The 21774-nt window shown below is 42.1% G+C and overlaps 1 protein-coding gene across 1 annotated transcript in view; it reads right to left on the bottom strand.

The window, feature by feature from the left end:
* Positions 1-8904, bottom strand: part of PREP (prolyl endopeptidase) — a 116892-nt gene extending 107988 nt beyond the window's left edge. The window contains exons 1-2 of the mRNA XM_045865245.3: positions 8688-8904; positions 3517-3591 (exon numbers count right to left, since the gene is read on the bottom strand). Coding sequence (XP_045721201.1) covers positions 3517-3591; positions 8688-8732 — 120 coding nt within the window. The 5' untranslated portion in view covers positions 8733-8904. The remainder of the gene's footprint in view (positions 1-3516; positions 3592-8687) is intronic.
* Positions 8905-21774: the final 12870 nt, after the last annotated feature.

Here is a 21774-nt window from a genome sequence, read left to right on the forward strand (position 1 = left end):
GCACTGTCTGAAATGGATAACCCATATTAAATACTAGATTAAATCAAAGACCTATTGATAGCATTCCAGATTTTGGTATAAAAGAACTACATATGTTCCACACTTCCTGACTGGTTTTTATTGAAAAAGCAGCTTTAGGGGTGCCTGGGTGGCACAGGTGGTTAAGCATCTGCCTTTGGCTCAGGTCATGATCCCAGGGTCCTGGGATCGAGCCCCACATCAGGCTCCCTGCTCAGCGGGAAGCCTGCTTCTCCCTCCCCCACTCCCTCTGCTTGTGTTCCCTCTCTCGCTGTGTCTCTCTGTCAAATTAATAAATAAAAATCTTAAAAAAAAAAAAAGGCAGCTTTTTGTTTTGGAGGCTATGTGAAGATAGTCTTCTTTACACCAAGATATGACTAATCCACCTTTGTGAGTATGTGTATAACTATGAGCAGAAAATGTTCACACTGCTCTTCTGCTCATTGGAAAAGGACATGCTACCTTTTCAGTCTGACACTGAAATTTAACTCCTTACAAACCAGATGATACACTATTCGTCAATAACAAACCTGTCTGGAGAAGAGTGAGAAGGGTGTGCAGGAAGACTGTAGAGGGGAGGCAAAAGCTGCAAAGCCCCCGACACCTGAGTGAAGCTGTCCGCACAGGTTAGCATGGGCATAGGGGCCGGCCCACAGTCCTTGAAGAACGACCACAAAGTCAAAGTCCCATGGCAAGCACAGATATGAATATATTCCTACAGCTTGCATTCTCAAAGCTGTAACTCCCAGAGTCTTTTTTCTTTTATTATTTTTTACTGTATAATTGATAACCACTTGGGCTACCTGGACGGCACTCCTGGCTCCACATCTACTAGCCCAGTGACCTTAGACATGTTACTTAACCATTCAGCAACTCAATTTCCTCATCTGTAAAATGGGGGAAGTAAAAAGATGTATTTCAGCTTTGAGAATTAAATGAAATAGGGTATGCAAAGCTACCAATGAAGTGCCTGGCACACAGTAAGCATCCAGTAAATGTATACCATGAAAATAATAGCGTATACTCATTAGCTGCCATCAAATGTGGACTGTAAGATCACTACAAAGTTTCATCTACTAATAAGTGGCTTGTTGACCATGGGACCAGCCAGTATCAATTAAGGAACTGCAAAGTTTATACGTTACGTTCATCACCACATAAACTAAAACTGGGTCATTCTGACATTGCTGAATCCCTCAATCACCACCAAAGCTTGAAGAAATCCAGGTTGTACCCATTACCCCAGACAAAGTAATTATCACAGAGATAGGCCTTGGGGACAGTTTTCTAAGAGATGCACAGGAAGTTCACTCCCTCCCCCGGTGCTTCCCATCCATTATAGATTACGCAGCTGCCTGTGACTCTCCATCTCAGGCTCAATCCCTGTCTCCACTCCAGCTAATGCTGAGTGATCAAGGTCATTCATGGCAGGGTCGAGGTGAGGAGGCAGCCCCACACCTGCTCCCTGCGCCTCCTCGCCTTCTCTGCAGAGCTAGAGCCTTCGCCCGCTCCTAAAAATCTCCATCTGTTGCTCGTTTTGGAATCTCTACCCATCCACCTCTATAACCAATGCTTCATGAAAACCCAAATACCAATCATTTTCACCCATGAGACCTCTGTCTTTCTTAAAAGGTCAGGAAAGAGACATAAGAAGGATTAGAAGTAGTATTAAGGAACACCACTAGAAAATCTCAAAACGGTGATGTGCTTATTTCAAGGACAAAAGGTAGGGAAGAAGTTGTAAGAGCTTCTGTAGTGAGCAAAAAAGGACAGACATGCTAGGAAGAACAGGAGAGGGTGACAGAAAAGGAGCATATTTAACATCGCTTTTTAAAAAATGGGAAATGTACTCTGGGATTCTAAAGAAGCTCACATAAATTTCTGGAATAGTGAGCATATTAGAAATAGTATACATATCCCCATGAATTAAGTAATATGTAAATATAGTTATAAAAAGGAGTCAAGGAACTTGAGATGGATTGGAGAAACATGATCCCCACACCCAAGCAAACTTATTTTTTTTTTTTTAAAGATTTTATTTATTTATTTGGGAGAGAGAGAATGAGAGAGAGCACATGAGAAGGGGGGAAGGTCAGAGGGAGAAGCAGACTCCCTGCCGAGCAGGGAGCCCGATGCGGGACTCGATCCAGGGACTCCAGGATCATGACCTGAGCCGAAGGCAGTCGCTTAACCAACTGAGCCACCCAGGCGCCCCCAAGCAAACTTATTAACCACATACAGTATATGTAACGATGAGTCCCAAAGGACAAGTCCTGGGTACTCCAAGGAGAACAGAATATCTGTAGGACATAGCACTCAGGGGCAACTTCATTAATGAAATGAGACTTCAGCTCAAAATATTATATGTTTTGGGGCACCTGGGTGGCTGAGTTGGTTAGGCAGCTGACTCTTGATTTTGGCTCAGGTCATGATCTCAGGGTTCTGGGATCAAGCCCTGCATCAGGCCCCACATTCAGTAAGGAGTCTGCTTGAGGATTCTCTCTCCCTCACCCTCTATCCCTCCCCCCATTCATGTACTTTTGATTGCTCTCTCTCAAATAAATAATCTTAAAAAAAAAAAAATACTGTGCTTCTCCAAAAGAACAGGAAAGCTTTGTATTTTTAGACAGAACAGAAAATTCTCCCCTCCACCCCCTTACTTCTATAAAATATAAGAATGTTCTTATATTTATAATTTGGTTTTTGTTTTATTGTTGTTGCATTAAAATCAGTAAGTAATCCAAGACCAGCATTCACTTTTTAAGACCTGATATTTGTTCAATATACAGTTGACCCTTGAACAGCACAGGTTTGAACTGTGTGGGTCCACTTAATACATGAGCTTTTTACAGTACAGAACTATAAATGTATTTTCTCTTCCTTATGATTCTCTTAATACCATTTTCTTTTCTCTAGCTTCCTTTATTTTAAGAATACAATACACAATACATGTAACATACAAAATGTGTGTTGACTGTTCATGTTATTGGTAAAGCTTCTTGTCAACAGTAGATGACCAGTAGTTAATTTTTGGAGACTCACAAGTTATAATTGGATTTTCAGCTATGTGGGGTGGGGGTGGGGGGTCAATGCCCCAAACCCCCAGGTTGTTCAAGGGCCAACTTCACAAGATTTCTTTTTCCTTTGGAAAAAATGTTTTAGGCAACTTTCCCTTCACATTATTTTATGTTTTCATTTTTACTCGGTAAAAATCAGTTTTCCTTCTTTCTCCTATTTTCATTTCAAATACTTTGTTCATCAGTGTCAGCATAAACCATAAACACTATTGCAAACATTTTATTTTCTCTGGGACTAAAATGCGCTCATCTTTCTCCCATGAGTCATTCGACAAAAAGCGGTAGCACCAACAGGTTCACTCACCTTCCCATGGCAGGACACACAGGAAGACACCAGGAAGGAAAAGCCGTAGCTACCGATGGCTACGGTTTGGCGCCAGGTACTAGGTCTACCTTATCTTTAATTATAAGCCCCAATTACCTTTGTCTGCTCGCTGTCTGGGTCTTCAAGCCAAGCATAAGGGTCATAAATTTTACGTCCATGATAATCCTGTACCTGCAACAGACAAAATGTGGTATTGGACAATTAGTGTCTAACCCCCAATTACATTAGTATCTTCTGAATGTAATAGAGAAAAAAACCAGAGGAGATGGACAGGTGAAAATACCCCAATTGGCTCAGTGGCAATGTGTCTGCCCAAATTACCACATGAACCAAAGCTGGCAGGTTCTCAAAGGTGTCAAGCCACCCGTCATGAAAAGAATGTTTTAGCTGGAGAGGGAAGAAAGATGAAAGGTCAGAATAGGGAACCGCTCTGCCCGTACAACACAAAACAAAGGCCCGCCGCTGTGCTAAAGAAACTTGGCAATGTGTGGTCGGGGGCAAAGCACAGAACCGCACAATGCAGCCGGGGCGCAAGAAGGGCATGTCTGTGAAGGAGCTACCACACGCGCGCTTATTGGCAGCTTTTCTCTTCCTGCTAAGCTTGCTAATGATGAGAAAATCTCCCTACAATGTACTACACGATAGCTTTTGTCTTTAAGTCTCAACTGCCAAAAAAGCAAGTTACCAAAGTGTAGTATAATGAATCTGGTTGATATCAGCTAAAAAAGCTGACTTAGGCCCAATGAAAGAACATTTCTAAGACTGAGGCCTTTCTTCCCTTTTGTGTATTGTTATGAAATGATTACCAAAAAAGAGGCCCGAAGGCATCACCCATTCCGACTAGCCTGGTATTTGAAGAAAGACACCGGCTTCGTGCAGGCAGGGTCTGGCTGAGGGGAAGGCTTCAGGAGCTCCCATGGGAACCGACCATCAGAAACACCTGCAGGCTTCTGCAAAGCCCCCATCCTGGCCTGTCCTCAGAGAGGGAGCGAGGCTGCCAGAGCAGGTGGGAGTCACCACGCCTCAGGTGATCATGCATAAAGAAAATTCCCAAAGGTAAAGACCGTTATGCAATCTCTCCATTTCATCCTATCCTGATAAATCTGACTGAAGCCACATGGACATCTGTCCAGTAAATATCTCGAACAACTCCCAACTTTGCAGTTACGGTTTCTCAGAACAATACCAGGGTCTCAGATGAATTTTTAACGGGTCTCCTTGCTTCATCTCTACTATCAGAAGGTAAGGGTTCCTCCCTAATGGAGGGAAACAATCGCTGTTTCTCCTGCTGGTCACAGTTCCAATGTGGCTGCTGGCCGGGTGAGAAGAATCTCCTGGTGCCTAAAACCCCAGGCTTTTCCGCAAAAGGTCTTCATCTCCTTCATCTGGTGCCAGGTGAGAGAACACCTGGAGAAATGCACACCTGGAAGACTGGGCAGTTAAGCAGAACACTCAGAAACTGTCCTCATTAAACAACTGACAAATTCAAGGGATGTAACACCAGGCTAAAATCTCTCCTGATGAGTCTTCATAAAATCACCAACTTTCAACCCTTAGGGAAAACCTCTCTAAACTGTAACTGATTGTTACCACTGAATGAGAACTTTTTATCTTTCCTTCTTATCCCCAAGGCTTTCACGTTTTACACACCCTGAAGTGGTTTTACATACGCTTAAAATAACCACCTTATTCTGACAATAAGAAATCAGAAAAATTTAAAGTTGTAAAGGATCTTCCAATCCAATATTTTTAGGAGCCATGGCAGGCACAAGATGGCAACGTGCCCAGGGCCGCACCGAGTTCAGAACCAGAGCTGGGACTAAAAGCAAACTGCCAACAGCTTTTCCCCAAATATTCTTTGGATGTGACACACCAGATTTAAAAATGTTCCTCGATTATGTCACTAAAACTCAGACGTTTCCATAAAGTTAACTTGTCATAAGAAAGCAGAAAAGATTAATTGGAAATCATGTTAGTTTTGCCTAATACTAAATTCAAAGCAATGACTAGTTGCTGACTTATCCACGCTGTTGTGCCTAGTGTTTTAAGGCAAACTTTTAAGAGGGTGGATGATATTCCTAGTTTACAGAGTATGGAATGCAATTCACAAAGGTTAGCAAGCGTAAAGGCCTCAGATTTACTGTTCACTTGGAGATCACGGTGGACTAAACACCATGCCACAGATTTTAGCCACGGTATCTCCCTGAGAGACTCTTACTAACGCAGGAAACTGAAGTCAGATGGTTAATAAGCAGTAGAACTGGTGACCCTCTGTAAGCCAACCCCAAAGCCTGTGGACTTACTTGACCTCTTGCTAATGAACCAGGCCACGTGTAACTTGGCAGGTCCATACCTGGACCCTGACTCAGAACCCAGTGTGCCTCTGAAACAGCCCCATCTTCCTGGCACCAGCATTACCATCTAAAACAGACTGAGGTCAGTTATGCAGCAGACATTTTTAACCAGGGTAGGAAATGGATTCTCTCCAGGACAATCCCAGGAGCCAAGGGCCACCACCCTACTCCCCTGCCCCACTACTTCTTCTACAAGACCATTCCCTACAAATGGAGTGATCTTATAGCCACATCCCCTGAACTTAAGTTATGCAGTGTCTGATTCTAAGTTTGCCAGCCATTCCTCATCTCCCCAAAAGACTTTAAAAATAGAGCCCTGATAAGGCACCGTTACTAATCAACATTTTAGTTATACTATTCAATAGCGTACCTGCTGACTTCAGGATAAATTGCAGAGTCCTGCACACAGCAAGCAGAGCCCATCAAATCTGACCTTTTTTTTTTTCCTTCCCAGCCCCCATCCAAGCTTATCCACCCATGGATGGTCACAATGGCCCTCCTGCCATCCTACAAACAAGTGCACCAGTCCACAACTGTCCAGCCCTACATAACTATGATTTATTTTGGTCACACAGCCAGGAATGTCCTTTCTACCTTATCCAACTGGCCAACTTCCAGGCTCAATTCACATATGATCCCTTTCCCCTGATGGAAATTAATCCCATTCTCCTCTGTGTTCTCCCCTCACCCTACACACTCTTCTAACCCCTGCAGCAGGCCTGAATATTTCCTGACAGCAACACGCTGGGGGGGGGGGGGGGGGGGGGAGGAAACGATGGCATTACACTGGAAGTGTCATGGTTTCCAAATTTCTGAAATCCACCAAAAATGGTTGCATGCTCCAACCCCACAGTTCAACAGAAGACTGCCTGGTATATGGCTAAAAGATGTTCAAGTGACAGAGAGCTGCAGCAATCTCTAACACCTGCTGGAGAGAGATAAAACCATCCTAGAAATCAAGGCTACAATTTGAGTAAATGCATTAAGTCTAGCCTAAGGTTTAGTAATCAGGACTCTGTTACAGGAAAAAGATACCCCATATAGGCTATCAGGGCTGGGATAAGTACACTGTGGGAGCCACACAGCAGGGTCCAAGCTGGACCAGAGCTACATTCCCCTGGCCATGAGGCTTAGGGTTTTCATGAGTTCTCTGGTGAGAAGAAACTGGAGAATATTAAAATCCATGGCACCTTTCAAGTTAATCGTTCATCACTGTTTTATTTAACTGTTCATAATCTTTTTGATGTCTTCATAAAATCCGCACTTAACCCTTTCTAGAACTGCAGGATTTTGGTAACCCAAATGGAAAAACTAAGCAAGAAGCGATCCCTACTAAAAACAAAACAAATCTAAAACGGTACTTATCAAGGCACACAGTAGATAGTTCTTTATATTTTTATTTACCCTGAAAGCTCAAAGATCCTGAAGAACCGAAGTGAGATATTCACATGTCTTCCGATTTCTAAAGTCTGGCACACTGCAGGGCTAGACTGTCATGTGAATAAATGAATGATGATATTCTCACTGCCAACGTAAGTCCTAAGCCCTGTGGCTAGCCAAGCCAGCACTAATATTTCATATATGAGAAAGAAGGCCTATAACAGGTGAGTGATCTCTCCAAAGGCATCCAGCTAGTGAGCAGCAAAACCAGAACCAGCACTCAGGTCTTCTCACTTGGTCTGTCCTCTTTTCCATTCTGGGCAGGATCACTTTACTCCCATACACAAAAGAAACACAGGAATAGAGCTTCTTGGGCTGTTAGAGTAAATTTAATAAGCAAGCAGCTGAACAGACTGAGAAAACATGGTTACCAGATGGCCACTGGTCAAAGAAACCATGAATGCACAGTGCCACTTGGAAGTCTTAATTTGAAACAATATGTCCTTTACTCTAAAGTCTCAGTACCTTTTAACCCAAAGTGAAATGTGCTTTGAAGTACAGCTTTTCTGGCATAAGTCAGGTCAGAGTAAGCAGAAAAAAAACTAGATGTATATATACAAAATTTTTTTTATTCTGATTCTATTTTAAGTAATCTGAGAAATTTGGCTACTCCTAAGAGAATCATGCCCACAACGTTTGGATTCACTCCAGTTCTTAAGATGCCAAATTAATTTTTACACAAAAAGGGTGTTTGCCCAGATTTCCACCCACTAGATCTCACCAGTTACCCAGAGCTAATCTACAGCTTATGTAAATGAAGGCTAACCCCTCCACTAAGCAAAACAAACTCATTCTGAAAAAGGCCATCCCCTCTCCCTTCTAAAGGCCTCCTCTCACCCCCATTAACTCCTTTTCTTGTTTACGAAAACTTGGATCAGCACTGCAACCCTATGGGGTCACTGCTCCACCCTCCCCATTACTCTGTCTAGTCTCTGCATTCCCAGCGCCCAACGCCCAGCACCCGGCCTGGGGCAGGGCAGGCGCTCAACACACGTTTTAAAATCGAATGAATGAACTTCAACTCTTAAGGATTTTAAATCTGGAAGTTTAAAAAGTTTGCTTTTGTTTTAAATTTTACATTAGCCACACACATCTTCACTTTCTCCTACCACCATATTCAAGCAAGAGCCTCCTCCAGTCAAAAAGCAGGGACAGGTTCTGTCTTCCCAATTCCGTAAAATGCCCATTCCTACCTGGGCGTCTGCCCTTGACCCCATTGATTTCAGGAGGCGGCCAAACGGCGGCGGACCCCGGGCTCCGCCGCCAGCAGGCGGCCAAAGACGGCCACCAGGGCCCCCGCGGCTCGGGAGGAGCCCCGCGCCCCCGGCCCGTTTCTCGCAAACAAAGGCCGAGGGGGAGGGGAGGGACGCAGGGGGCGAGGGGCTGCGGGGAGAGGAGCTGCGGGCGGCGGCAGACGCGGCAGACGCGGCACCCGCGGCGGGCAGCGGGGCGGGCGCGGGCTGCGGTACTCACGGCGGTCTCGTCGCGGTACACGTCGGGGTACTGGAAGGACAGCATGGCCAGGGGCGGCGGGGGGCCGCGTGGGGCGCGGGCGGCGGGCGCGAGCGGGCCGGGCTGGCCGCGGGGCGAGGCTGGGGCGCTGGCAGGGGCCGAGCGGGCGGCGGCGGCGGCGGCGGGCGGCTCTCAGCCAGGGCTCCCACGACCGGACCGGCGGGGAGGCGGCGAGGACGTGCTGGAAGCAGGAAGCAACTGCCGGCGAGGCCGGGAGCCCCTCCCCGGCGGGCGGGCCCAGCGGCGGCGGCGGCGGCAAGAGGGAGCGGGCGGCGCCGTGCGTGCGCCGGGCCGGGCGCACAGCTCCCTCTGCAGGAGCGCCGGCCGCGCCCGCGCCGCCCGGGCACACGGGCCGCCCCGCCGAGGCCGCGCCGCAGCCACGCCGGCCCGCCGCCCGCGGCCACCGCACCGCGCACCCGCCGGAGACGCACCCGCGCCGGCCGGGGCCACGGTGCGGGGCACACGTCCGGTCACGCCGGCCCGGGGCCACCACGCCTCCTCCCCGAAGTCCCTCGTTGTCAGCTTAGCCACAGCCGCGCTCGCGGGAGAGTGAACAGCCGGGTTTACTTATTAATCGATTCCCCCCATCTTCCTGTTCCCGGGCGTGGTGAGGCGGCAAAGGGAGACCTCGCCTGTCCCCAGCCGTGAGAGCAGAGGGCTTGAGGTGGCCTAATTTTCACTGCCTACTACTCCGGACTTGGAAGGGAAGGAATAATGGCTCATGATCACCGTGAAGGAAACACATCTCCCTTAAAACTCCAACACCCCTAGTGGACACTGGGTGGTTGGGCATCCAGATTATAGAGGCGCTTTGAGGTGTTTGTAGGACAATGGATGAGCCCTTATCTGAGCTTTGCCAATTGAGAGGGGACTAAGGTGGGAGCATCTAGGGTCTTTTAATCATCCTGCCATTCGTTAATTCCGTTCCTGCCGATGTGTTTGTTTATCGAGCACCTACTGTCACCCTGTCGGGGAAAAAGTAGTAGCCCAGATGCTTGACCTCAAAGTCATGGCATTTTAATAGTTCTATTTCTTCATCCTTGGGCTAGGTCTTGCTTTCTGGACCATTGGAAAGAAGCTTTATAGCCCCCATCATGAGAGCTGTTGGGTATGTCCCATGTGTTATGTACTCCTGACTTCTTAAAAAATCCTGAGAGATGGCATGGGTGTGACCAGAAAGTCCTTCCCGTTCTAAATTCCAAGTGGACGTGGTAAGGGTTGTAAACTCGTGTGTTCTTTTTCTTTTGTATTATTCCAATTCCGTGTCTCAGCCATACTTCAGTGTTTCTGTCATGGCAGGATATTTGATAACCATGTTTTGCATCTGTTTCCAAAACCCCCCTCCTTGGGCAACCTGAGAATCTGCAGTTCTGGGAAAGCTCACATTACTGATGCCAAGCTCCGTGCAAACACAGTGCTCTGCAGTCCAGCATTCCTGATCCCAGTCACCACCCCCCACCCTTGCCTGCCTGTCACCTGGCCCAGGGACTGCCAGGCACTGCCCGATGCTTCTGCCACTTGTGGGAGGATTAAGAGAGGCCCAGGAACACCTGACCCAGCTGATCCCCTAATAACAAGAACAGCAATAATAGTTAATGCTTACTGAGTGCTTCCTATATGCCAGGAAATTATCTTATTTAAACTTTATGAGGTAACTAATATCCCAATTTTATAGTTGAGGAAAACTGGGGCTGGCTTTTGCCCGGGACTTCACAAATAGTTATTTAAAAAAAAAAAAAAAAAGTCAAAAATAGAGCCAGGATTCAATCCCAGATCTCTCTGATGCCAACACTCAGTCATAATAATAAATAAGTAGGAGCACTCTGTGGTCTATAAGGACACCCATAAATAGGTAGAACTTTCCCAGGGCTTCATTTTAGCAGGAAAGGTAGAAATTGTGGGAATTGTGGTACCCAAAGGACAAATCAAATCTCAGGGATCATCCTTCTTTCCTCTCTAGGCAGTTATCCTGGCGCCCAGCTCCTCTGGGCCCTGAAAGCCAAGGGTTTGTATGTGGCACACGCAATGCAGTGGGCTGCCAGCAATAGATTGCCTGCAACTGGAGTGAGGTGGAGTAGGGAAGAAGACCCATTCCCCTCTTTTTGGCCAGACTGATTGTACACTACCTACCTTTGCCACATATTTGATATGACTTGTCTGCTTTAATCCTCCTAAAAAAGCCCATTTTATAGTAAAGGAATCTCAGCAGTCTTAAAGGAGTTTGTCTGAAGTCCTCACATAGCTAAGACAGAGCCAAGGTTCAAATGTGTCAGTTGACTGCAAAGTCCATGCTCTACCTTGTCCATAGAAAATGAAAAGAAGGGAAGTATTTGAACCATCTCAGAAATGGAAATTCTATCTCCAGAATAAACACCGGTGTGCTCTTTGACCTCTGACATTGCATGCTATTTCCAGGGGAATTACAGAATTAACTCTTTACCAATTCATACTCTAACCTACAACCATTCCCACAACACAAGGCCCCTTGGGGAATGGGGCTAGCAGAGACATAGAAGGACCTCCAGGGAAGCCTGCAGCCCGACCTCTATAGCCTGACCTCCAACTTTGTAGCCCACTCTGTTAACCTTACCATAGTAAGGAGGCTGGTTAGTGATATTTATTGCCACTTGGCTGTCTCAAACCCACTCTAAGTACTTGTCACAGCATTCTTCCCAACCACCCATAGTAATCTCCAAGAGAGGATTTCTGTTAATTAGCCAAGGAGTGTAAGTGTTGACTGAAATCCATCTTACTCTCTACTTGCCACACTATGCACAGGGGCACTGGCTGCATTCATCTGGAAAAAATCCATATTCTCACAAAGGTCCACTGGCAGGGGGCTGCATCTGCCCAGAGGAAACATATTTCTAATTCACACAAGAGTGCTATCTTGTTAGTACCCCTTAAGACTGATGGCTTGGGTGTTTCCCTGGATAATCCTTTCATTTGACTCTGGTTTCCAGGGAGCTAGCTAACCTACTAATTGGTAGAGTGTAATTTCCAGCTATGTTTCCTTAAAGATTTACATAACTTTTTCCAGTATGGCTTTTAATGAAAATTCTTACCTATTCCTGTATATCTAATCTCTGCAAGGCATCATGAAGTGTGAAATAGCATCTAGAGTAAGAGTGAAGTTCTCTCCCTGGCCCTACTCCTATTTCCCTGGCTTTGAACAAGTCTTTATATCATTGGTATATTTTTTAAAGATTTTTATTTTTTTAAATAATCTCTGCATCTAACATGGGACTCCAACTTACAACCCCGAGATCAAGAGTCGCATGCTCTACTGACTGAGCCAGTCAGGCACCCCACATCATCTATACCATGAGAGAATCGGATCAGGTGGTTTCTAAGTTTCTTTTGTTCTAAGTAGAGGTGTAGGAGCCTCAAAACTATCTCTGGAATTCAGAATGACATTGTCCTGGGGGAATGTTACCCACAACTCCTGGGCAGATGGAGGGGAGAGTGGGCAGTGATTATCTACTGAAAGGGCTTTCTCCATAGTTTTCTTCTGTTTTCAACCCATCCACAAGCGTAGATTTGGCTCAGAGGCCATACGTAGGCCTCTGGTACTTACTAAATTCATAGATCTGATCTTTCCAGAAACTAGCTGTTCCCTTCTAACACCCTTCTCTTGATAGAGGCATGTGGTTTAAAGGCTGGGTGTCTGGCATTTTAGCTGTGAAATCTAGAGTCTCTACTTCCTCTTCCCCTCTTCAACTTAATGCCTGGGCTAGGACTGAATTAAATCCAGGTTTAAACAAAAATGGGGTAGAAAGAGTGGATCACGAATGAATCTGCAGTATTTTTCTTTAGTTCATGAAACTTGTCTATACCATTTCTAATGAAGCTCCCAAGTTAAGAGTGTTTCTAGATCAGTAGAGAGGAATCTTTTTTCCTATTCTGTTATTAGGAGAAAAATCAGGTGTGGCCCCCACATGTAAAATGAAGTTATTTTATTTAAGTGGGTAGAGATGAAATAATCTATTCATCTGTTTTAAATTCAGAACTTAAAACTATTCAGTAAATACAATATGTAATACTCAAAATGTGTCAGTTCAAAATTATTGGCTATAAAAGCAGAAGGGAGATTAAGAAGGAACGGAGAGGGGAAAGAAGTGATATAGACAAAGCAAGATGGAGACACAGCATCCCAGACTGGTTAGTATTAAGAAAGATGAAGATAAGCACAAAAAGATAATATGGAGTCAGACAATAAGCACATGAAAACACATGCAGAAAATCAGAGTTGGACACACAGGAAGATAGTCTTGCATGCAACAACACCTCATCTTATAGCCTTTAAAATATTAATGTTAAAAATGTTAAGTTCTATTGGAACTTTTACAACTCTGGGATAATTAATGGTGGACCCCTTGATGTTTTCCTCATTAATTTAAACCAAGCAGGATATCTGCCCTGCACACAAGAGGTTGTTCACCCTGTTCAGCATCTCCGTTTTCTCTGGAGTTACTGAGTAGCAACCAGACTGTCTTTCCATTTCCTACAGCTTCTGTCATGTAGTCCTCACAGGTATCATCTTGAGTCAGTTAATTCTAAAGAACTAAGCCTATATTCAAGTTCACTGGGCTGGTCTTAGTTGACATTTATAGTTTAACCATTTCACTATAGACCAGTGTAGTATTATAGCCTCTAATAAGTAATACATGCTAGCAAGCATTAGTCTTCAGTCCATTACACTCTGCGCTTTTGGGGAATCAGTATCCTATGAAAACTAAGGAGTTGGGTGCCTGGCTGGTTTAGGGTTTGCCCCAACTCTTAGGACAAGCTAAGACCTCTACGTCTCTCTGGTTGACAGCACAAATTCTATTGAAAAGTAGCTGACAGAATTTTCAACTCTCTATTGGCCTTACCATTTTTCTCCTTTTCTGAAGGGGGCAGGGCCAAGACTCATCACCCTACTATTTTTATGAAAGTACTACATGGAGACCTCCAGTTAGGGCAATAAGGCAGACTAGATAGGTCCTGCTAAAGAAAAGAAAGAATTGTTAAAGCATTGCCACACCTCCCTCCCTCCAAACAGACTGGCCATAAAAACAAACAGACAAACAAACAAACAAACAAACAAACCAAAAAAAAACCAGGAGAGTGGGAAGCAGTAGGGTCACTGGGATAAAGAACTCCAAAGGGCATCATGGGCATTGCCTTCTATGTAAATGGTACCCTCTGGAGTTGTACAATGTAGTTTCCTTGTAACACACTCCAGAAAGATTGCCTGAAAACAAATGACTATTTCTGAATTGTCTATCACAAGGGGCCATTTTTGAAGGAAAGCATCCTGAGGTAGGCCCAGGGGTTTTCTCCTGATTAAGTCAACCACGATTTAACTCCCAGTCACAGATCATGCAAGGAAATGATATTGGCTTTCAGTCTGTTAATGTTCAGCAGCATTTTCACACTTCCTTGATATCCGCTGTACTGCAAGGGGCTGTGAGCCTGAAAATTACATTTCCTAAATACCCTTGTCGCTGGTTTCTGGCTACATTCTATCAAAGGAAGAAAACAGAGATGATTGGGGGAGGAGGAGAGACACCACTTTTCTCCTTTGGCTTAGGTTCTGGCAATGGCAGGCACCCGCAGATCACAGCAGGCTGCTGGAATAGCCCCACAGTTGGATAGGTGGTGGGGAACCCTTGGCCCCCAAAGCATCAGGGCAAATTTGGCAACTTCAAAGGGACTGTGGCTCCCAGACTCTGGCAGCAAAGTGTAGGCTGTAGGCTTCCTAAGGAGTATGACAGCAATTAGTGACTGGGGCTGGTACAGCATCAGCATCATTATTCTCCTGGGGATTGCATGAACCACTTACCCTTTTCCTTCTCCAACCTTAAGAGAAAGACTGACTTCTGAATCTCTAGGTAGTATTCCTCTAGAGAGAGGAAATCCTGTTCCTCTCTCAATCTTCCAGGCCATCCCACTTGTACAACAAATTTCTTATACTAAAATTCTTCTACTTGTAGAATGATGAATAAGAATAAGAAAAAAATACAAAGAATGTATTTAGACCCTTTGAGGGTTTTAGGTACTGGAAAGACCAAATACATATTATAGAATGCTAAAATATGTAGTGTTTCAAGAAAAAAATGTCATCCTCCAAATAGTAAATTGCAAGACTGTATAAAAATGACTGGATTTGGAAAAACAAAATATAACTTTTAGAAATTAAAAATAAGTCATGGCTAGGTTAAATATCAAATTAGAAAGCTAAAGAGAATTAATTAACTGAAAGGTAGTTTTGAGGAAGTTATACTAAATGTAACACAGACAAGGAGAGGGAAAATATGAAAGAAAAGAATATGAAACATGAAAGAACGTAGAAAACCATTCAATCATCTCTTTACATTAAGAAAACAAAATTCCATACTCATTCATTAAAAAAACACTCAAGGAAAAAGGAATAGAAGAGAACATCCTTAACCTAATTAAGGTAAACAAAAAACAGAAACAAAGACCAAAGAATCCAACCCTACCACAATCATTTTATTTGTTTATTTTCATCACAGTAAGTACACTTTTTAATCCCCATCATCTATTTACCCATCCACCTCCCCTCTGGTAACCCTCAGTTTGTTCTCTATAGTTAAGAGTCTGTTTCTTGGTTTGTCTGTCTCTCTTTTTTTCCCCCTTAGCTTGTTTTGTTTGTTTCTTAAATTCCACATATGAGTGAAATCATATGGTATTTGTCTTTCTCTGACTGGCTCCTTTCACTTAGCATTATACTTTCTTTTTTTTTTTTTTTTAAAGATTTTATTTATTTATTTGAGAGAGAGAATGAGATAGAGAGAGAGAGCATGAGAGTGGGGAAGGTCAGAGGGAGAAGCAGACTCCCTGCCGAGCAGGGAGCCCGATGCGGGACTTGATCCCGGGACTCCAGGATCATGACCTGAGCCGAAGGCAGTCGCTTAACCGACTGAGCCACCCAGGCGCCCAGCATTATACTTTCTACTACATCCATTTGCCATCATGCAAATGGCAAGATTTCATTCTTTTTTTATGGCTAAATAATATTCCATTATATATAAGGATATATATATATATTTCACCACTTCTTTATCCACTCATCTATCAATGGACACTGGGCTACTTTCATATTTTGGCTATTGTAAATACTGCTGCTATAAATATAGGGGTGCATGTATCCCTTTGAATTAGTTTTTTTTTAATTCTTTGGTAAATATCTAGTAGTGCCATTGCTGGATCATAGGGTAATTCTATTTTTAACTTTTTAAAAAAATTTTTTTATTGTTATGTTAATCCCCATACATTACATCATTAGTTTTAGATACAGTATTCCATGATTCATTGTTTGTGCATAACACACAGTGCTCCATGCAGAACGTGCCCTCCTCAATACCCATCACCAGGCTAACCCATCCTCCCACCCCCGTCCCCTCTAGAACCCTCAGTTTGTTTCTCGGAGTCCATCGTCTCTTATGGTTCGTCTACCCCTCCGATTCCCCCCCTTCATTCTTCCCCTCCCGCTATCTTTTTTTTTTTTCCTTAACATATATTGCATTATTTGTTTCAGAGGTACAGATCTGAGATTCAACAGTCTTGCACAATTCACAGTGCTTACCAGAGCACATAACCTCCCCAGTGTCTATCACCCAGCCACCCCATCCCTCCCACCCCTCCCCCCACTCCAGCAACTGTCAGTTTGTTTCCTGAGATTAAGAATTCCTCATATCAGTGAGGTCATATGATACATGTCTTTCTCTGTTTGACTTATTTCGCTCAACATAATACCCTCCAGTTCTATCCACGTCGTTGCAAATGGCAAGATCTCATTCCTTTTGATTATTTTTAACTTTTTGAGGAGCCTACTGTTTTCCACAGTGGCTGCATCTGTTTGCATTACCACCAACAATGCATGAGTGTTCCTTTTTCTTCACATCCTCACCAACACCTGTTGTTCTTGTGTTGTAGATTTTAGGCATTCTGACAGGTGTGAGGTGATACCTCATTGTAGTTTTGATTTGCATTTTCCTGATGATGAATGATGATGAACATCTTTTCGTGTGTCTGTTAGCCATCTGTATGTCTTCTTTAGAAAAATATCTGTTCATGTCTTCTGCCCATTTTAAATTGGATTATTTGTTTTTTGGGTGTTGAGTTCTATAAATTCTCTACCTATTTTGGATACTAACCCTTTATCTGATATGTTACTTACAAATATCTTCTCCCATTCCTTAAGCTGCCTTTTAGTTTTGTTGATTGTTTCCTTCGCTGTGCAGGAACTTTTCATTTTGATGTAGTCCTAGTAGTTCATTTTTGCTGTTATTTCCTTTGCCTAGGAGACATATCTAGAAAAACGTTGCTTTGGCCAATGTCAGAGAAATTACTGCCCATGCTCTCTTCAAGGATTTTTAAGGTTTCACATCTTATGCTTAGATCTTTAATCCATTTTGAATTTCTTTTTCTGTATGGTTAAAGAAAGTGGTCCAGTTTTGTTCTTTTGCATGTGGCTGTCCTGTTTTCCCAACACCATTTGTTGAAGAGCCTATCTTTTTCCCATAGATTCATTCCTCCTTTTTTGAAGATTAATTGACCATACAATTGTAGGTTTTTCTGGGTTTTCTATCCTATTCCATTGATCTATGTGTCTATTTTTATGCCAGTATCATACTATTTTAATTACTACCACTGTGTGATGTAACTTGAAATTCAGAATTGTGATAACTATACAGTTTTGTTTTTCTTTTTCAAGATTGCTTTGGCTATTCGAGGTCTTTTGTGGTTCCATACAAACTTTAGGATTGTTTGTTCTAGTTCTGTGAAAATTGCTATTGGCATTTTGATAGGGTTTGCACTAAATGTATAGATTGCTTTGGGTAGTATAGACATTTTAACAATATTTGTTCTTCCAACCCATGACATGGAATGTCTTCCATTTCTTTGTGTCATCTTGAATTTCTTTCATTAGTGCTTTATAATTTTCATAGTACGGTCTTTTACCTCTTTGGTTGAGTTTATTCCTAGATATTTTATTGATTTTGATGTAATTGTAAATGGGATTGTTTTCTTAATTTCACTTTCTACTGCTTCATTATTAGTATATAGGAATGCCACAGATTTTTGTACATTGATTTTGTATCCTGTGACTTTACTGAATTCATTTATCAGTTTTGGTGGATTTTTGGTGGTATCTTTAGGATTTTCTATATATAGCACCATGTCATTTGCAAATAGTAAGAGTTTGACTTCTTCCTTACCAATTTGGATGCCTTTTGTTTCTTTATGTTGTCTGATTGCTGTGGCTAAGGCTTCTAGTACTCTGTTCAATAAAAGTGATGAGAATGGACATCCTTGTCTTTATCCTGACCTTAGGGAAAAAGCTCTCAGATTTTCAACATTGAGGATAATGTTGGCTGTGGGTTTTTCGTATAAGGGCTTTATTATGTTGAGGTATGTTCCCTATAGACCTACTTTGCAAAATATCATGAATAGATATTTTATTTTGTTGAATACCTTTTCTGCATCTGTTGAAATGATCATATGGATTTTTATCCTTTCTCTTATTTTTGCCACCTATCATATTGATTATTTTGTGAATATTGAACCACGCTTGCATCCCAGGAATAAATCCCACTTGATCGTGGTCTATGATTTTTTTAATGTATTGTTGGATTCGGTTTGCTAATATTTTGTTACAGATTTTTGCATCTATATTCATGAGAGATATTGGCCTGTAGTTCTCTTTTATTGTGGTGTCTTTATATGGTTTGGGTATCAGGGTGATACTGGCCTCAGAGAACAAATTTGGAAGTTTTCACTCCTCTATTTTTTGGGATAGTTTGAGAAGAACTGGTATTAACTCTTCTTTAAATGTTTGGTAGAATTTTCCTGTGAAGCTGGCTGGTCTTGGGCTTTTGTTTGTTGGGAGTTTTTTGATTATTGATTTAATTTCATTGCTGATAATTGGTCTGTTTAAATTTTCTATTTCTTCCTGCTTTAGTTTTGGTAGGTTCTATGTTTCTAGGAATTTATCCATTTCTTCTAAGTTGTCCAATTTGTTGGCATATAGGTTTCATAATATTCTGTTACAATTGTTTATATTTTTGTGGTGTTGGTTGTTATTTCTCCTCTTTCCTTAGTGATTTTATTTGGGCCCTTTCTCTCTCTCACTATTTTTTATTTTATGAGACTGGCCAGAGGTTTATAAATTTTGTTGATCTTTTCAAGAACCAGCTCCTGGTTTCAGTGATCTGTTCTAGTGTTGTTTTTTTTTTTCTCATTTCTATATCATTTATTTCTGCTCGAATCTTTATTATCTCCTTCCTTTTGCTGGGTTTGGGTTTTGTTTGTTCCTTTTCTAGCTCCTGTTTGTGTAGTGTAAGGTTAGGTTGTTTATTTAAGATTTTCCTTGCTTCTCGAGGTAGGCCTGTATGACTAGAAACTTCCCTCTTAGAGCCGCTTTTGCTGCATCCCAAAGATTTTGGACCATTGTGTTTTCATTTTCATTGGTTTCCATGTAATTTTTGATTTCTTCCTTGATTTCTTGGTTGGCCCATTCATTGTTTATTTAGTAGCATGTTATTAACCTCTATTTATTTGTGCTCTTTCCAGGTTTTTTATTGTGGTTGATTTCTATTTTCATAGTGTTATAGTCAGAAAAGATGCATGGTAGGACTTTGATTTTTTTGAATTTGTTGAGACTTCTTTTGTGGCCTAATATGTGATCTATTCTGGAGAATGTCCCACATGAACTTGAAAAGAAGGTCTATTCTGCTGTTTTAGGGTGGAATGTTCTGAATACTTCTGTTAAATCCATCTGGTCCAGTGTGTCATTCCAAGCCACTGTTTCTTGGTTGATTTTCTGTTTGGATAATCTGTCCCTCAATATAAGTGGGGCATTAAAGTCCCCTACTATTATTGTATCACTATCAATTATTTCCTTTATATTTGTTATTAACTATTTTATGTATTTGGGTGTTCCCATGTTTGGTGCATAAATATTTACAATTGTTATATCTTCTTGTTGGGTTGTCCCCTTTATTATTATATAGCATTGTCTCTTGTTGCAGTCTTTGTTTTAAAGTCTGTTTTGTCCAATATAAGTATTGCTACCCTGGCTTTCTTTTGACATCCATTTGCATGATAAATATTTCTCCATCCCCTCACTTTCAACCTGCAGGTGACTTTTGATCTGAAGTGAGTCTCTTGTAGGTAGCATATAGATGGGTCTTGCTTTTTTTTTTTTTTAAGATTTATTTGTTTATTTGGGAGAGAGAGAGAGAGACAGCACAAGCAGGGGGAGAGGCAGAGGGAGAGGGAGACACAGACTCCCCACTGAGCTGGGAGCCCGACACGGGGCTTGATACAAGGACCCTGGGATCGTGACCTGAGCCGCAGGCAGACGCTCAACCCTCTGAGCCACCCAGGCGCCCCTGGGTCTTGCTTTTTTATCCACTTTGTCAGCCTATATCTTTTGATTGAAGCATTTAGTCCATTTATATTCAAAATAATTTTTGATAAATATATATTTATTGCCATTTTGTTACTTGTTTTTTGGTTGTTTCTATAGATTTTCTCTGACCCTTTCATCTCTTGCTCTTGTTCATGGTTTGTTGGCTTCCTTTAGTGATAATACTTGGATTTCTTTCTCTTTATTCTTTGCATATCTATTACAGGTTTTTGATTTGTAGTCACCATTAGGTTTGTATATAAATCTTCTGCATATAGCAGTCTATATTAAGTTAACCCATTCTTTAATCCTCTCCCCCCATGTTTTAGGTATATGGTGTCATATTTTACATTCTTTTATTTATGAATCCCTTTTATTTATGACTCATTTTTATAGAAATACTTATTTTTACTGTTTTTGTGTTTTTTACTTTTCATACTCTCACTTACGGTCTTTCGTTTCCATTCAAAGAGTTCCCTTTGTTATTTCTTGTAGGGCTGGTTTAGTGGTCATGAACTCCTTTAGTTTCATTTGTCTGAGAAACTCTTTTATCTCTCCTTCTATTCTGAATGATAGCCTTGCTGGATAGAATATTTTTGGCTTCAGATTTTTCCCTTTCAGCATTTTGACTATATCATGCCACTCTCTTCTGGCCTGCTAAGTTTCTGCTAATAGCCTTATGGGGTTTTCCTTGTATGTAACTGTCTTCTTTTCTCTTGCTACTTAAAATTTTTTTTCTTTATCACTACTTTTTGTCATTTTAATTACTATGTGTCTTGGGTTGAAATTTGGGGGGGATCTCTATGCCTCCTGCATCTGGATATCTGTTTCCTTCCATAGATTAGTGAAGTTTTTAGCTCTTATTTCTTTAAATAAATTTTCTGCCCCCCTTTCTCTGTCTTCTTCTTGTGAAATCCCTATAATGTGAATGTTATGCTTGATGGAGTTAATGATTTTCCTAAGACTATTCTTAATTTGCATAATTTTCTTTCCTCTCCTTTGCTCAACTTGATTACTTTCTATTACTCTTTCTTCTGGGATGTTAATTGGTTCCTCTGCTTCCTCTAGCCTGCTATTTATTCTATAAAATGTATTTTAATTTCATTTATTGTGTTCTTGATCTCTTATTTCTTTTTTTACCTCTGTGTCAAGGGTCTCACTGATGTCCTCCACTCTTCTCAGGTCCAGTAAGTATCTTTATGATCACTCCTTTAAATTCTCTATCAGGCATATTACTTATATCCATTTTGCCTAGATCTCTTGCTGTTGTTTTGTCCTGTTTCTTTCATTTGGGACATATTTCTCTGTTTCCTCATTTTGTCTAACTCTCTGAGTCTGTTTCTCTGTGTTAGGGAAGTCAGCTACTTCTCTTGGTCTTGACGATAATAGCCTTATGAAGAAGAGGTCCTGTAGTGCCCTGCAGTGCTCTGTCCCCTGTCCCCTTCAGGGACTGTCTCCTATGTGTGTTGCATGTGCTCTGCTGTTGAGTCTTTTTTTTTTTTTTAAGATTTTATTTTATTTATTTATTTGAAAGACAGAGAATGAGAGAGAGAGAGAGAGAGAGAGAGAGAGCACATGAGAGGGGGGAGGGTCAGAGGGAGAAGCAGACTCCCCGCCGAGCGGGGA

Source organism: Mirounga angustirostris, unplaced genomic scaffold (assembly GCF_029215605.1).
Source record: "Mirounga angustirostris isolate CCGP_5_RB_7025 unplaced genomic scaffold, mMirAng1.0.hap1 SCAF_8, whole genome shotgun sequence".
Taxonomy (NCBI): Eukaryota; Metazoa; Chordata; class Mammalia; order Carnivora; family Phocidae; genus Mirounga; species Mirounga angustirostris.